The sequence below is a fragment of the Tursiops truncatus genome, chromosome 18 (assembly GCF_011762595.2).
Source record: "Tursiops truncatus isolate mTurTru1 chromosome 18, mTurTru1.mat.Y, whole genome shotgun sequence".
NCBI lineage: Eukaryota > Metazoa > Chordata > Mammalia > Artiodactyla > Delphinidae > Tursiops > Tursiops truncatus.
The window spans coordinates 69813114-69831070 of NC_047051.1; the positions used below are offsets into that span (position 1 = coordinate 69813114).

The following is a 17957-nucleotide window of genomic DNA, read 5'->3' on the forward strand; positions in this document are numbered from 1 at the left end:
CTTGTGTTCCTCTCTTGGGCTTCTCAGCCCCTTTACACCAATAATCAGCAAAAGCATGGAATTCTTGGCTGCCTCGGAAGCTGTCTGATGCCTTGTAACAGGTATGTGTGTGTGTGTGTGTGTGTGTGTGTAAAATGTGCTTTTCTAGTTATACTGGGAGGCAGAAGTCTCTGTGTACTTCTTTTTAACCGTTCAATGAAACAAATAATCATTGTCATCATGTCGGTTTAGATGATTCATTTAGATATTCTGCTTCTTAGGGAATCCAGCACTGAGGTTTCTTGATCTTTTAAATAACTTGTGGGAGAAGACAGGTGGTTTTTATGTTCCAAATAATTCTTAATTCTTGTTTTAAAAAGACCCAAAAAAGGGAGTGTGTCCTCTGCCCAGAATTAGCTGCCTATGAATAATTGTTTTCATCATTTAGGATTTTGCAGTTTCCAGGATGTTTTTTACCTACCATATTCATTTCACAAATAGATATTATGTACTTTTTATGTCTCTGCTTTATAGATGAGGAAGCCAAGAAACACACTGAGTCAATGCCTAAAAATCACAGACTAATTATGGACAGGAATGACTAAAATCAGGCTCCCAGACCACTAGTCCTGTCTGATACATTAACGTGACCTCCGTCCATCATGGTATGTGAAGTATTTCTTAGAAGCTGTACCCACACTCCTAAGTTTAACTTTACAATATTGCTCGATTTCATTACCTGTAATAACTTCTTATTCAGGCTATTTTCAGTGATCGGGGGAATTAATTTGTCCTCTGAGATGCAGTCCTAAATGCACATGAGCAGGTGCACAGGCGACATACACCCTCAGCCTTCCTATTCACTCTGAGTAGGAAGGAACTGTGGAAATATAATTCCTGCGTCCAGATCATTGCTGCACACACACTCTCAAACATTCTGGTGTGGTTGTCTGATTCTAAAAATAGTGTTTGTACCCAGACAGGTGACCTGAAAAACACATGGCCTCCGTTTCACAGGACGTCATAGCTGTGGACTCTTAGATAACTCCTAGCATCAAAGTTAAAAATAATCGCTTTGCCCTGATAGCCTTCACTCACTTGCAGGAATGTTTTTACTTACCTGTTGGCTCTTGCTCTGTTCACGAGACACTCACGTGGAATGTGCCTACTTACATTTTTCAACCCCCTTATTTATGGGCGTTCCAACCTCACTGCTGTATGATCAGAGGCTGTGAAGCTGCAGCTGTCAGGATTAGTTCTCTGTGAGGACTCGCTGCCAGTGTGTACAGTAGTAAACTGCGTGCTTTGGTGCTCGCCTTTCAGGCACCATCAGAGGTCTCATCAGCAAAGCAAAAGTTGTGGATGATACTTTATAACCGTCTAGAAACTCAGCTAACTCATATATATAGGTATGTCCAGACTTAACATTTAATAAATGTTGACCTTCAGGTAGGCACGTGTCATAAAGACTGCTTTCTTTAATGGAAGAGAAACTAAATTGGGAACAAAATGGGTGACCACTTGGGCTACTGTTTAGCCATGTAACCTTTGATTTTTCTTGTTTGTAAACTGTAGGGAAAATAATTTGTCTCCTAATTTACTGAGCATATTGTAAAGAAAAACGTGTTGATTATGAAATGTGTTTTGGGAGCCTTAGAAGAAAGGAATGAATATAAATTCATGGTAGTACAGTGATTATTAAATGATTCAAAACCTGATACCTAGAACATCAAATTGTTGTTTTCCAAAGTTGGAATTACAGCTTGTTTAAGCTTATTCACATGATATGCTCTGCTTGAGAGGCATAAAATACTTGAATTTCTTTAATTTTAAATGTGTTTGCTGAGATTGTATGGATTTCTTTTTAAAGAAGAAGCTACTTAAAAAAACCATCTGGTGGTTGGGCTCTTTGCCCCTGGGTACATACTGATGACCACGGATGAGAGCGACTCTGCATCTATTACTATGTAGGAAGCTTTGTTTTAGATTAATGCTATGGTTTTCACTACACTGAATGAAACCCATTCTCTCCCAATGTTTCAATCACCTCTTAAGTTTTAGGATCGCTCTCTGACTAGTCAGTATAAAGATGATGCCTTGCTTCATGATAGCTGAGGTGGTCTCTGGTGAAGAACATGTTTTCTTTTTCCAGGAGCTTCTAAAATTTCTGACCCTGAATTTTGGTTGTACTAGATAGATTGCATTTCAGTGCACTCTTTTTAAAATCATGATTTATTAATAAGATATTTTAATATAATTTTCTCTGCTGTATTTGATGTTAAACTTTATTAGGTAAATATGAAAGCACTTAACACACATTTTGAATTAATTATTACCATTTGATATTTTAATGTATTATTTGCCTAGTTTTCAAGAAATGATCAAGAAAGCATCAATATATAGCCATCCCTTAGTTCATCGCTTAATGGATCTCAAAGCTCAAAAAGGTAAATTATTTTATGTTTCTTTATGTAATTTGGCCAATTCTAAGAAGACAACAGAATGTAAATGTTTACCTTTGCAGTGTTCGCTGATGTCATAAAGAGAGCTAGGACTTTTATCAATTGCATGTTATATCTTGGCTTGTGTTTGCTAACCTGTAACTATCTCTAATAATGTTTAATGTCCCCTGCTATACCTGTGGGCCTGATGATATGTTAGAGATAATTTTGACAGATAATAAATCAAATATATAGACTTGCTAGGTATTTAGAGGTTTTTTTTTTTAATCTGGAAAAGTGGAATAAAATTTTCCCCAAGTGCTGTACACTAAATATATGATTGTGATTTTGTGGTTATTTCTTTTCAGATAGGAAGATTGCAAGAGAGATAAAATAGTTTTATGTAAAACTAAAGGTTTTTTACAAATGCTTCCATGAAAAATGATTTTAGACTATAAAATATTTCTAGACTGTGCTTATGGTCCCTCTGATGTATTCATTAGAAGCAAATAATAATGTATTTTGACCTCTTGTGGTAAGGAGAATTTAAGGTTGAATTCTACCACCAGTGGAATTATTTGGAATTGACCCACTGTTTTTTACATCATCCTAAATATCAAGTATGACTTTACATAGATTACATAATATAACTACCCCACTGTCTTGAGATAAAAAGTGCAGACATATGCTCTTGACATAGACTAGAAGAATTATTACCATGGTTTTGTAGAACAGTTGTAGTACAAATTTACTTGTCCTGGCTTCTTTCTCTTTCTCCTTTACACTGTGGATATTTTCTAAGGACTAGAGTCCTGTTTTCTTTGCCTTTTTTAGGCATACCAGGTGGCCTCTACCTAGGTGAGCATGTCTTTAGGCCAAGAGAGCTGGGTGTATGCCCAGTGTTGGCAGCCTATGTGGCTTAAACATGTACGGTTTTGCTGTAGTAATTTTTGCAAATCTAAACATTTAAAGTCATAATCACTTAGAGAATCCAGCCATTTAGATGATTTGAATGAAGATGCAGTTTCTCTGCAGTTTATGAATAAAATGTCATCATTATCATTACCATAATGCTTGGTTTCAACTTTGCATATGATAATTTGGCAAATTACAAAGGCTATGGAAGAAGTTCAAGGTAAGGTGGAGACAGAACTAACAAGAAAATAGTTTACAACATGAACAGACGCAGCCCATAATCACCTACATTGTCAGCTGAAGCTTTAAAAATACATTCATAGGCACAGTGCTAAGGGGATGAAGTGTGTGCCACTGGGACAGAGTCAGATTGCATTTTGCTGGAAAGGCTCCCACTAACCAGTAGAACACTCAGTTCTCAAGTACTGTAGGGTAGTGACTTTTCCTGTCCTAACTGTTTATACTTAGTCATCTTGTGCTTGGAAAGGATGGAGCAAACCCACAGCCCAGTTCTTGTATTTCAACACTGGCCTGAAGATCCAAAGAATTATAGGATGTCACTTAGTTATGCACAGATTAAAGTTAGGACTGTAGTGGATGCTAAAAATTCCTCTGTCTATGGTTTCTAATGTTGCATTATAATCTAAACCGTCTAAAACCTCATCCACGTTAACTATTCCGAATCTCTTAGGTTGCCTACTCTTGCCAACGGCGGCTCTCCGGCTGTTAGCACAAGTAGCAGTGTGTTATAAAGAACACTCCTCAGGGTCTGCAGCCTTGGAACAGATTTGTACTAACCAGAGGCGCAGTGATTCCCATGCACAGTGACTCCCAGATCTGTCCTTCCAGCTGCTTACTTGACGTCCTCCATTCTGCCTTGTGTTAGTTCGGTTCCTTCAGGAAGCAGATGCCAGAATGGGATTTAACATGCGCGAGATTTATTGGAGGAAATGTCTGTGGAGGGTAAAGGAGGAAGGAGCAGAAGAAGGCCGGGAGAGCCTTCGCATCACTGCAGGTCCAGGTGAGCAGAGGCCGCATCACAGCTCTGAGAAAGTCTTGGGCAGGCCCACAGGGAGTCACCCCACAGAGCTGCCCCCTGGACGAGCGTCCTCTGCAGCGGGAGAGGGGCCGGCTTAGAGGCAGCCCGGGGGAAGCCTGGCCTCCGAGGAGCCAGGTGAACCTGCTGCAGCACGTTCTCTTAATCCAAGCAGCACACCTCTGTAGCCAGCGTGCCAGATGGCGGATCCAGATGCATTAAAAAATAATTTTGCTTTTGCAGATTTGCCCCTCCGCCTGTATTTTCTATCTCAGTTTATGGCAACATCATTTCTCCGGCTACCCCGAAACCTGGAATCATGCCAGTCTTTCCCCTTTCCCCACACCCGTCACCATCACATCCCGTTGATCTTTACCTCCTAATATGTTTCTCTACCCCTCACCCCCTGTTTGCAGCATCATCTTGCTTATTTCTTCTCTTGACTGTTGTAACTGCCTTCTAACTGGCCTCCCCAACCCTGGGCTGGCTCCCTTTCTTTATCCACAGATACATGATCTTTTTAAAAATTAACATCTTGTCACATTCTCCTCCTCCCTAAAATTCTTCAGTGCCTCAGTGTTTCCTATAGGATAAAATCAAGACTTCTTAGCATGGCACACAGTGTTTTATCTCATGCTATGACCACCACTTATCCTATATTCAAGTTCTCAGAGTTTCCTAAATTGGAAAATTGGTCAAGAGTCTTTTGCCAGTGGGCTTCTGCACATGTAGATGCCTACGTACGGCGTATCTTGCCTTCTTTTATCTGACTTACAAACCCATAGTCATCGAGTCTCAGGTCATTCTTTGCTGAGCTCTCTGAGGCATGGAGCTTTCTCTTTCTGTTTTTGAGTTAACTAGTTAAGTCTCTATTCGACCACTTATATGTTGCTCTGTCTTTGTATTCACAGTGCCCATGTACTCAGTAAATGAGGGAACGAATGAATTAGCTATAACTGAGGCCTAATGGCTGGACTTAAAATCTGCTCATTAGGGATGAGCTTGTATTTCTAGCCACTAGTCAGTTGACTCTTTTCAGGACCAGATACAATGTATTACTTAGGGATAGCACTAAGTCTTTCACAAGGATCTTCATAAATCTTTACAGAGTTGGATTAATGGAAAATATGGCCTTTATAAGCAACATTGCCTCAACAGAGGAAGAAGGAAGTTTGAGTAATTCTATTGCTGCTTAAGAAACATACCAAACTAGAGTCTTGAGTTAATATATTAATATACTAGTTGGAATACTATAGCCGCATAATTATTAATGTGAAAATCATCCATCGACATGTTTTACATGTTTAAAAAGTAACCTGAATAAGTATCTGCTAGATAAGACTAATAAATGTTCCACGTATTGAATAAAAATAACTCAAACATGATTATCTGCCTCAGATATCTTCAAAACTCAGGGCAGAATGTCAAGTTTGAACGTCACTTATTGCCCTCGACGGGGCGTCTACCACTGCCTCAAGAACTCACAAATTCACGCTTGGCTCCCAGACCCAGGGCTGCTGCCTCACTTCAGACTCTTGCATCTTTTGTCTACATTATTACGTCTTCCCATTAGGTTCTAACGTAGCCTCAGCTGCTGCTGCCAGAAGTCGATTCTCAAATACCAATTTTGATTGTGTCAGTTCTTGTCCTAATGATTTTTATTGGCTCCTGTTCACCTTGTAGAAGAAAGGTCAACATTGCCCACAGGTCTGATCCCAGCCTTTCTTCAGGCTTATTTTCTGCACCAGCTTGTACACCAGCTCCCCGGTCCTTCCAGGCTCTCAAGCTGGCCTCCACACCCTGGCAGTGTTGCGTCTCCCTTGACCTTGCTTCCTTCCTTCTCCGCCTGGCAGCCTTCCCCTTCCCTCCACCTCAACTCAAATGTCTCCTCCTTGAGGATGCTTCTCCTGATTTGACCAAGCAGCGGTGCTTCCCATAGCACCTCAGAAATATTTCTTTTATTCCACTTATCACACTTCATTGGCATCTGTTTAATTGTCTCTCCCCGGTACGATCCCAGCAGTAGGCTCTGAGTACAACTAGATTTGGTTCTGTTTTTTTCCCACTTGCATCCTGAGCAGTGTCAGTAAAAAAATGAATTTTCTTTCTTTGGTAATTGTAGCTATCATTTGAGCCACGTGATGAAAGTTACAGCTTCTCTTTATTCTTGAAAGTACGTGGACATCCAGACAAAAAACATTTGTGAAAATGTCTCAAGAATTAGTTTCAACATAAGGGCCCGAGACCTTGACATTGCTGAGGCATTCAGAATTGTAGCTTTCAGGTTTACCTGTGACCATTCACTAATCTGAAAATATCTTTAACATCTTTAAAAAAAATTCTGTAGGTATTTCTAAGAAGCACATGACATTCGTCTTTGAATAGAAGATTCGATTGAATGACAGTGTCTTTCATTTCGTTGAGGGGTTTTTACTTTAAATTTCACAGACAGGTTTCTGTGACAGCCCTCAAATGGAAGCTTGAATTCACTTGTCATAGCTATTAAAGAATTTTTTTTCTTTTCATCTATTTCTGTGATTTGACCCTTCCATTTATTATTGCTGTTATTGACCTTAAAAATATAAAAGAGAAGAATACAGACAGAGCCTCTATTTTTGAAGGCTTCTTACAATCCAGCCTTGGAAATCAATTCACTGTCGAATTTTCCTCTTAAGAAAAATATCATCGTGAAGGGCAGAATCTTGCTAATTTTTACTTCATACTTGAAACCCCTTTAATTCTCTGGAGAACAAGAGAACCTGGTAGATTTTATTCGCTATCAGCAAAAATTTAATAGCAGGAAAATGGTGTTAAGCCTTTTTATGTATAAAAAAGCATTAAAATAGATAAGCCTAAGAGAGCAACATAAATGTAATACTTTCTTGATTATGTTTTATTTACAATCTGTTTTAATATTTGTGTTCAGTATTAAATTCATTAATAAAATAATACTCTAAGATTCTAGTAGATAGCTCTTATCTAATGGTATAGATATCAGAAGTTTTCTGATTTTTATACCGGGAAACCAAATCCAACATTTTGTGTAACATTTCCTCATTTTAGTTATTTATCCTGAGGCCTAAGTACTAGATAACAAGCAGAGAATATGTATGGAAAAATTATTCTTCAGAAGTGTAAATCAGAATTCCGTTGTGTGATAATGCTGTTAATTTTTGGGGAAAGTTGCTGTTCAAATCTTACCTAAAAACCAAAGAATATCCACTCTTTCATTAACCTTCTCAAGATTCAATCCCATAGTCAACAAATAACTAAGCATGCACTTCGAGGGGCCCACTCTTTGTGTATTATGTTTGGAGCACAGATGTCCCCCTGTTATTACAACAAGGTGACATTAGGGACACCTTTGTAATAGTGCAGCTCTTTGCGTTAGATTCCTGTCCAACGGTTCTTGTCATCAACCTTGAAATGGGTGGTGATATTGCTAAAACACTAAACTTGTCTTTTGATTTAAATGAATAACTATGGTTAAAATTGTTACCTCAGGGAGTTGCCTGGCGGTCCGGTGGTTAGGAGTCGGTGCTTTCACTGCAGTGGGCCGGGGTTCAATCCCTGGTCAGGGAATTAAGACCCTGCAAGCTGCAAGGCACAGCCAAAAAAAAATTCTTACCTCAAAATCTTTAAATAGAAGTTAATGCTGAAAAACAGCAAAGTTTTAAGATGGACATAATTGTTCGTGTGTGTACATTTGCTTTTAAAATCCAGTGTATTACATCTAGACAAATTATTTCAAGTAGCCAAGTTCAGTATATTTTGGTTTCCTGCTATAAATTATGCTATTTTTTATGAGTGTCTCTTCTTACAGAATGAGTGGTAGTTACATAGTCTTTAAATGCCAAAGAGAATACTAAAACACTGTCAGTTAAATTTTCTTCAGCTTGATGTTTTCTAAAGGATATGTGGTCATCCTAGGTGTATGACTAATTTCAAATGACCATGTACGATGGATAGAATTGTGTTCTTTTAGAGTGTATGTGCAATTAATAGTGGTTACTGTTGTTTCATGAAATCTCTTGGAAGATTATTTTGGAGGGGTGTAAGTCATTTTTGATTATGCAATATATTCACATATATATTTTTAATTTCATTTCTATATAGAAGTAAAGATGTCATTCTTTAAAAAAAAATGACTAGCTCTGTTTATTTAGAAAGATAGTAAAAAAACAGGAATCATTTGTTATTACACTGTAGTTGTTGGGACAGCAGCACTGATCTGGTCAACTAACCTTTAAAAGAAAGTGCAAAGTCGGAGATGTCAGTGTGGTAACTGTAGATATTCACTGGCAAAGTTTTTAGAACAATGATTGGAACTTTAGGAGACGCTCCTGGGATTTAGTGTACTCTAACATCTATTAATCCCTGATACGTTAGGTGACTTGTCAAAGAAGTGCTGCATTTACAAGGGGTTTGCAAGGAGGCCCAAGAGGGCATATTCAGCTAAAGGTCAAGGAAGCAATTAATGTTCTCTGCTTTTCCCTAAAGAACTTCCAGAGCAAAAGCTGCCCCTCCACGCCCCATCTTAGCAAGGCAAGGGAATCTAGTGAAGTGAAAGTTAAAGTTCAAATACAACATATTACCAATATTATTTGGTTCTTAGAGCTCTTCCTGTGAATGTGAATACATGCCGTAGTTTAAGGAGAAATATAGTGAAATATATTAGAAGAGGTGACTCATGCTGAAGACTATCCGTTTTTCATCTCTTTGTTTTCTCTGCATCTCTACCAAAGGTCAGTGTTTGTGGTGGTGATAGAGTGGGTGATAGAGGGGGGCCCCTCTGTGGCACGCAGTGAGATTAGAGTCCTTTGGAGAATGCTTGGTTCTGTCTGGATCCTAGACAGGGCTCTGTGAAGGGATCACAGAATTTAGGACTGGAAATCATCTTGGCTGAATGTCCCTGCTGGATTATGGCCACTGAAGGAATTTTCCAACACGGGCAAACTTAATTTACCTCCATCTTTCCACTATATTCCTCGAATGCTAGGAAATGATGTTATTGGAGCTCATAGGACAGTTTGACAACTACATCTTCCCTTAGGACTCAGAGACTCAAGACCCCTCACTCTCGTTCTTGCCTCAGTGCCGTGGAGAAATTGGAAAGTCTCTTGAGGCTTTCACTTTCTTACATGGTGCATGTTCATCATCTCAGAAAGGCCCCACTGTTGTATGTATATCTCTCTGTATTTTGTCTCATTCATTCATTCATCCATTCATCTATTCTTCTTTTACGCATTTCCTACTTCCTTTCCTTTTCCACCTCCCTCCTGGCAACCATTCTAGTGTGTTTGATATGTATCTTTGATAAATATTTTCATGCATATCCATTTAAGGACTTGTGTAAAAATTTGGGGGTGGGGGCAGGATTGCTGGATTGTAGGACATTATACAAAATGTCCTACAAAATGCCTTAGATTAACAAAATACCTTAGATTGCTCTCCAGAATGACTGCAACATTCTGTATTCTCACCAGTGGTACCTGAGGTTCTGCCATTCCCACAAGCCCCCTATCACTCAGCACTGTCCAGCTTCTAATTTTTGCTAGTTTAATGAGTATAAGAGATACCTTGTTTTAATCTGTCTATATCTGAGTTGGAACATTTCCATGTTGCTTTGTGGCTTTTTTGGTTTCATCTTCTGTAATCTGCCAGTTTATCTCCTTTGCTTATTTTTCATTGTGGTTACTATCTTTCTCCTTGTCAATTTGGAGGTTATACAGATTTCTTGTATATTTGAGATATTATCTCTTTTCAGTCTTAGACATTGTAGAAGATCTTTTCTCATCTGTCATCTTTTAATCTCATCCACACTTTTAATCTTCATTCACAGAATAGAAATCTTCACTTTTGATATAAGAATATTCATCACTTTTGGGTATTGCAGATTTTAAGAAGGTTCTCTCCTCCCTACTTTCACAAAGATATCATCTTATACTATTAAATTTTTTTTTCCTCTTACATTTGGTCTTTAATCCCTCTGGAATCTGCCTTTATAAAAGATTTTACGTAGAGATCCAGTTTTATTTTTCTCCATATAATGTGGCAGCTAACCCACCCCCTCTATCTACATGGATTTGTCTCTGAGATCCCTATTTTGCCCAGTGGTCCATTTATCTCTTGCAACAATACCATACTGTTTTTGTTACTATGGCTTTGTGGTATACCTAAATATCTAATAAGGCAGATATTCTCCTACCTCTTATTCTTCTTTTACAAAGTTAACTCTTTATGGATGTTTATTCTTCCATTTAAGTTTTGGAGTGAGTATATCAAGTTTCTTAAAAAAGCTAACTGGAATTATGATTGATTTTGTATTGAATATATATGACATTTTTATAGTATAAGTCACCCCATTTGTGTATAGAGCCTCTCTCCATTTATTCATATCATCTTTTATATCTTGTACTAAAAAATATTTCAAAACAGCAAGTATGAATTTGGGACTGCTGAATGTAATTTCAGCCTTGAGGTGTGTACAAGAATTTTGAAAGACGTGTTTAGAATGGCAGACATTTAACATGTCATCTAGATGTAAGCAATGATTCTATTCTACTTGAAAATAAAGGACTGCAGCCCTAGATACTCTTATTGGGTTAAGTTCTCTCTGAGGCAGGGCTTTGCCCAGCTCAGCCTACCTCATGAAGGGAGGTGGGAAGGGGGTATCAGCACATGAGGGCTGACATTTTAAGGCACAGCTACCCCTCACACTAGGAAAAACCGTGGTCCAATCCACATTTTAAGCTGCTAATCAGATGAATGGCTTCTCCTGTCTTGCAAGGAGAAGCTAGTAAGGGACTAGAAAAGGAGGAAGACATGAGAAAATGTGCCAGAGTGTTCTAATGTATAACCTCATCTGTTTCCTGGATTATTCCCCAACTAGGGCTGTTCAAAGATGCCTCTTCATCTTAAAGCTCCCAGTCCCTTCTTTGGAGTAACAATCTTACTTTCTCAGTTCACAGTGATGTCACCATTCTGCGGTAAATACCTCTAATCTATAATTTATCCTCCACGTATAGATACATAGACTCCACATCACATTGTTACCATTTTCTTTAATTTTTTCGTGTGTGTGAGAGAACATTTAAGATCTACTCTTTTAGCGAATTTCAAGTATACAGCACATTATTATTAACTGTAGTCATGGTGCTGTACATTAGATCTCCAGCACTTATTCATCTTACAAACTTTGTACCCTTTGACCTACATCTCCACATTTCCCCCACCCCCTGCCCCTGGTAACCACCATTCTACTCACTGCTTCTACAAGTAACTATAGAATTTTCAATCAAGTACCACACAATCCAATATTTTTGTTTATGTGGTGATCTTGTTTTATCATTTAGTTTCATGACCAAAATATAATAACAGTTACAATGACAATAATTATAATAATTTATTGAACTCTATGTAACAAAGTGCTAAGCACATTATATACATCATCTCATTTAAATCTTCCAACACTATTTGATGTAGGTTCTTTTATCTTTCACATTTTACAAACAGGGAAATGGAGGCTTAGAGAGAGATGTGTATCTTGCTCCATAACTAGTTTTTTTTTTTTTTTGCGGTACGCGGGCCTCTGCCTTTGCGGAGCACAGGCTCCGGACGCGCTGGCTCAGCGGCCATGGCTCACGGGCCTAGCCGCTCCGCGGCATGTGGGATCTTTCCAGACCGGGGCACGAAGCCGTGTCCCCTGCATTGGCAGGCGGACTCTCAACCACTGCGCCACCAGGGAAGCCCCATAACTAGTTTCTGAATTCTTAGAGACAACTGGATTTTTAAAAATTATATCATAGCTTTTTAATAGTGCAGAGAGGGGCTTTGGAGCAACCAAAAAGGAGCTCAAATTTTGGCTCCTTCATTTACAATTTGCATGAGCTTGGTCAAGCTGACAAAGCCCTCTGAGTCTTAGTTTCATTATCTGTAAAAGTGCAAATAATAATGCCTACCTCACAAGTTGTTGCAAAAATTACGAGAAATATTGTATACATATTTACCGTGGTCTGGCCTGTGAAGTATGTGCTCAGTAATTGGTGGTTGATGTTGCTTATGAAACATACGTGATATTGTGGATGTTAAGATGCCATGAGTTGTCACCAAATAATAATATAAAATAAGTAATAATAAAATAATACAAGGGTATATTGTTGGGTGGTATCAAATGTCTTTTGTCTGGATAAAGCCAGGTCATAAAAGATCTGCTACTATTCCATTATTCAAATAATTGGCATCGCACTGTGTAGCCAATACGAATAGTTGAGATCTTAGATTCCATCACCAATCTTTCTTTTGCTCTGTGAATAGATTGGTAGCCTTTAAAATACATTGCTTTTTAAAAAAGTATATCAGTTATTTTTTATTTCACATAGCATTTCAGAAATGTCTATTGGTGATTTCAACCTCAGTGAAATTCGGAAGGATGTTGCTATCCTGATGTATGAAATATTAGCTTCTGTTGAGTTATTTTCAAATAGCTTACCTTACTATTATTATGTTGCACCTAAAATCAGTGCCTATTCAAAAGCAACTTAGCATAAGTAGAGATACTGCACCTCCATCAGGTTCTCCTTCGCTATGGTTTAGTACCACAACCACTGCCTTGTTGTTTTTTTTTCCCCCTCCTTTCAGAGAACAGAGAAGCCGATGATGACAGGAAAGTGGTTGCAGAGATCATGCAGAGGTGTTCTGTTCCAACTTTAGTAACAGCCATCTCCTGGGAGGGATTTCATTTCGTTGGTCATGAGATTCGGATTACTGAAGCCATGGATTGTTACGGTGCTGTTGTTTGGCCATCGGTATGAATTCATACAAAGTTTGCTGCATTTCAGTGAGTTCTCATCCAATGTTGTTCGTTATTATATACTGTTTGGAAGGAGAAAGGAGGCTCCATGGTTCTCTTTTGTGACCTCAAACAACACTAAAATTTAGAAATCACGAAATAGGGAAGATGCTTTTACCAATGAATTCTATTTCTGATTTGTAGCGTTAATAAAGAGTGTTGTTTACACCTTCAGTTTTTTGTGACTATAAGTCACAGAAGTTTAGAATAGTAAACATTTTAATTCCCCATTTAACTGGTTCCATTTGAGTTAACCAATTATAATGAAATCCATTTCAGTCTCAACACGCAGAATATTCTAAAAGACCACCACTTATTTATCAATTGTCCTATGAAGGGTGCAGACCCCCTCCCCCCACTGTCAGCCTCAATCCCAAACACACACTTCTTTTTTTTCCTCTTTTATAAATTTATTTATTTTTGGCTGCGTTGGGTCTTCGTTGCTGTGCGCAGGCTTTCTCTAGTTGTGGTGAGCGGGGGCTACTCTTTGTTGCCGTGCATGGGCTTCTCATTGTGGTGGCTTCTCTTGTTGCAGAGCACGGGCTCTAGGCATGCGGGCTTCAGTAGCTGCGGCACGCGGGCTCAGTGGTTGTGGCTCACGGGCTCTAGAGCGCAGGCTCAGTAGTTGTGGCGCATGGGCTTACTTGTTCCGCGGCATGTGGGATCTTCCCGGACCAGGGCTTGAACCTGTGTCCCCTGCATTGGCAGGCGGATTCTTAACCACTGCGCCACCAGGGAAACCCCACACACTTCTTTAAAATGACTGTTATTATTAGAAGTTGCTGCTTTTAAGGATAATCAAGCCTAAGTAACTGAACTCTATATTCTTAGTTCTCTTTTCTCCCCAACAATCCCCAAGGACTTTTCCTATCCTAAGTGTTGAACCTATTGAAGGATGTACTTCTGTGGATGATTTTCTGTAGTGATGTGTATGGATGCACACATGCACTCACATGGGCTCACATACGTATCATAGCGTTCGTGGGGTATTTATCTAATAGAGTTTAATTTTACTTTCTGTGATTACTTGCCAAGCACTACTTTTTTCTTTTTTTGAATTTTCATAGGCCCTTGTTCTATGCTATTTTCTGGAAACAAATGTAAAGCAGTATAACATGGTTGACAAAAATGTGATTGAAATTGGAGCTGGAACAGGGTTAGTCTCCATCGTGGCAAGTTTACTTGGTAAGCAGGTGTTTTTGATTGAGTGGGATCAGCGAATTCCATGATCCTGTATCATTAGTTGCTTTTACTATCCAGTTTACTATGACCTAGGCCTATTTTTAACCCCTTAATTTGTTGAATGGGCTTTATCAGGAAACTGATGTTAAAGTCACCCATTTGGTTTTCTGGGAAGCTGGATTTTTATCCTGGCTAACTGGGATGTGCACCCCAGCATCCTGACTGCTGGAGGACGTGTGAAATACTAGGCATAGGCAGAGCTGACTATGCGGACTCAGACGATCTTTATTTAAATTTTAGCCCCATTTCAACATTCCCATGTACTTGTATATTCCTTTTGGGTGTTGAAGTCCTATGCTTTTATGAAAAAGCATCTGTTAGAATAGAGAAAGAGTATGAGAAATCACGTCTGCTTCTAAGTTTAGGCATTTGTCCATCAATTTTCTCAGTTATTTCCATTTTTCTTTTGCAATCCCTTGTTCTTCCACCAGCATCTTCTTTTCCAACTAAAAGTGATTGTCTATATGTAAGCCTGAGCCTGCTTCAGTTCAGTCTTTTTTGTTCCTGTTATCTATTTCATGGCCTTAATTCAGCTGCCTTCTCTGATGTGTGCTGCCCACATCTGTCCTGATTTCCTTCATCTTCAGAAGTGCACACCTGCCACTCTAAAATCTTGAGAGGAATTCAAGATTTAGCAGTTTACAACTTTCTAAACACTGAGGAAATATAAGACCCTTGAAGTCCTCTCCAAATATAATTTTTAGATTGCTCTGTCTTGATATTGCTTTCTAAAGTCACCATTCCATTTAGTATGGACAGTGTCAGAGGCATATTGGATTTATTCCTGAAGGCTTCCTCATTTAAGAGCAGAATTTGTGTTTTGGGAAGTTGTTCATTCATAATTAAAAAATATTTTTTTATTGGCGTATAATTGCTTTACAGTGTGTTAGTTTCTGCTGTACAACAAAGTGAATCAGCTGTATGTATATATATATCTTCTCCCTCTTGGACCTCCCTGCCCCCCATCCCACCCATCTAGGTCATCACAGAGCACTGAGCTGAGCTCCCTGTGCTATAGTGCAGGTTCCCACTATTTATTTTACACATGGTAGTGTATTTATGTCAAACCTAATCCCCAAATTCATCCCACCCTCCCCTTCCCCACTGTGTCCACATGTCTGTTCTCTACGTCTGTTTCTCTATTCCTGCCCTGGAACGGTACGGGTTCACCTGTACCGTTTTTCTAGATTCCACATACATAATACATCGTGTTAATATACGATATTTGTTTTTCCCTTTCTTGCTTACTTCACTCTGTATGACAGACTCTAGGTCCATTCACATCTCTACAAATGACCCGGTTTCATTCCTTTTTATGGCTGAGTAATATTACATTGTACATATGTACCACATCTTCTTTATCCGTTCATCTGTCAGTGGACACCTAGGTTATTGTAAATGGTGCTGCAATGAACATTGGGGTGCATGTGTCTTTTTGAATTATGTTTTGATCCTTTTGGTCTGCTCCTATAACTTGAAACAAATATCAAAAGGTGGAAACTTTGTTTAGTCAGTGATGATATTTACCTCTCTAGACACAAAGATCTTAATAGTCAGATAGATTCTATTCCTATGGACAGGGTCGGGGGACAGAGGGGGTCCTTCCTTATCTTGGGATTTTAAAAAGATTTGTGAAAAATGATAGACCCACCCACCCCACTAGAATGTAGAGATTCATATCTTTGTGATTCTACCAATGAAATGCTTATTTTCCTCCCATTTTAATATGTTCCAGAAAATACAGTCAGTGGCCAGAGAAACTTGCCATCTTGGGTGAAGAATGGGCTGTAAACCAGTCTGGGCTGAACTAGACTTCCCTTCCATTTCTTCTTTCATGTCTGATGATGTAGAAACAGCCAATCCTAGGCTTATTTACACATTGTTTTCAGGCTCTGCTACTGCTCAAAGTTCACTTTAAGGGCCAAATTTTATTGGTTTTTGCTTTCTGATTTCTTCCTGACAATGACCACCAGTATTCACTTTTACCTTGGGGATTGTTTATCTCTTCTTCATCTGAGCATTCTGTCCTGTGTCTATGATCTTTGGTTGTATGAGCACTATATGTGGGTTGTAGCTAGGTCTTAACATCTCTTAATGGGAAGAGACAGACTTATAATGGGGTCCAGCTGAAAAGACTTATAATGGGGTCCAGCTGATCTTTGGTTGTATGAGCACTACATGTGGGCATGAACATGGGTGTCCTGATACTTTCTATGTAATGACATTGAAAAGTCTTCTCTCCTCCCTCCATTTCTCACACTTGAGCACTTCCTGGTCAACGATAACGATCCCCAGTGTTATATACACCCGTTTGGTCTCACATGACTGGGGCTCAGACTTCTTTTAGTGAAGAACCCTTTCATCTTTCAATTGTGACATCTGATTGTTCCAATGAGGGTACCAAATACTTTGAATTTCCCTTTTTCTTGATTTTTTAAGTAGATAAATAGAAAATAACAGCAACAATAACAAAACAAGACAGACAAAAAACCAGGAGAACAGAAAAATGCAGCAGAGTGCAGAAGTGCCTGGGGAATCTAATTGTTTGTAAGGAGAGGCATGAAGGTGCCTTAGCATCCATTTTGAAGGGATTTCCCTCCTGTGTGTACTGACCAGTCCTTGACATGAGGTTAGCATTTGTGCAGAATTGTAAAGTGCATGGTGGCTTGAAACCTAATTGCTTTACCTTATCCCATGAAGGTTACTTTTCCTACTGTCCTTTGTTTCCCAGGTGCACACGTGACTGCCACAGATTTACCTGAGTTACTTGGAAACCTGCAATATAATATTTCCCAAAACACCAAAATGAAATGTAAGCATTTGCCTCAGGTTAAAGAGCTCTCCTGGGGTGTAGCTTTAGACAAGAACTTTCCCAAGGCTTCCAGCAACTTTGACTACATCCTGGCGGCCGATGTTGTCTATGCTCATCCATTTCTGGAAGAACTCCTCATTACTTTTGACCATCTGTGCAAAGAAACCACCGTCATCCTCTGGGTCATGAAATTCAGGTTGGAGAAGGAAAATAAATTTGTAGATAGATTTAAGGAGTTGTTTAACCTGGAGGAGATTTCCAGTTTCCCTAGCCTGAATATTAAGTTGTATAAAGCTATGAAGAAAAATTGGAGGAGTGCATGATATCCTCAGAGGAGGACTTGGAAAGGGAAGGCAATTTCTAGTGATTATTATTGCTTTAACAAAAAACCTGGATGATCTGATATAGCTGACTTTCCCAAGGGGACACACACACACACACACACACACACACACACACACACACACGTGCACACACACACACACACACACACACACATATGCACACGCACCTTGCCCCAGACAGGGATTTTCCCAGATATAGCACACAGGTGTATAGGATGGCAAAGCCATTCTGTGTGGTAATTGGTTAGGACAATGTCTGCTTTCCTTATCTTTCTATAGTACTATTTATAATTATTATCATCTTAATAAATGGTGCAATTATTGTTAATGTATAACT

At 39.0% G+C, this 17957-nt stretch overlaps 1 protein-coding gene across 1 annotated transcript; it reads left to right on the top strand.

Annotated features, from left to right (window-relative positions):
* The first annotated feature begins 671 nt into the window (after positions 1 to 671).
* LOC109547603 (protein-lysine methyltransferase METTL21E) lies at positions 672 to 17674 on the top strand. Its single transcript, XM_033843793.2, is given in 5 exon segments — positions 672 to 1388; positions 2347 to 2426; positions 13012 to 13178; positions 14290 to 14407; positions 17196 to 17674. Coding segments are annotated over 5 exon segments (891 nt in total). The 5' UTR covers positions 672 to 1341.
* The last annotated feature ends 283 nt before the right edge of the window (positions 17675 to 17957 follow it).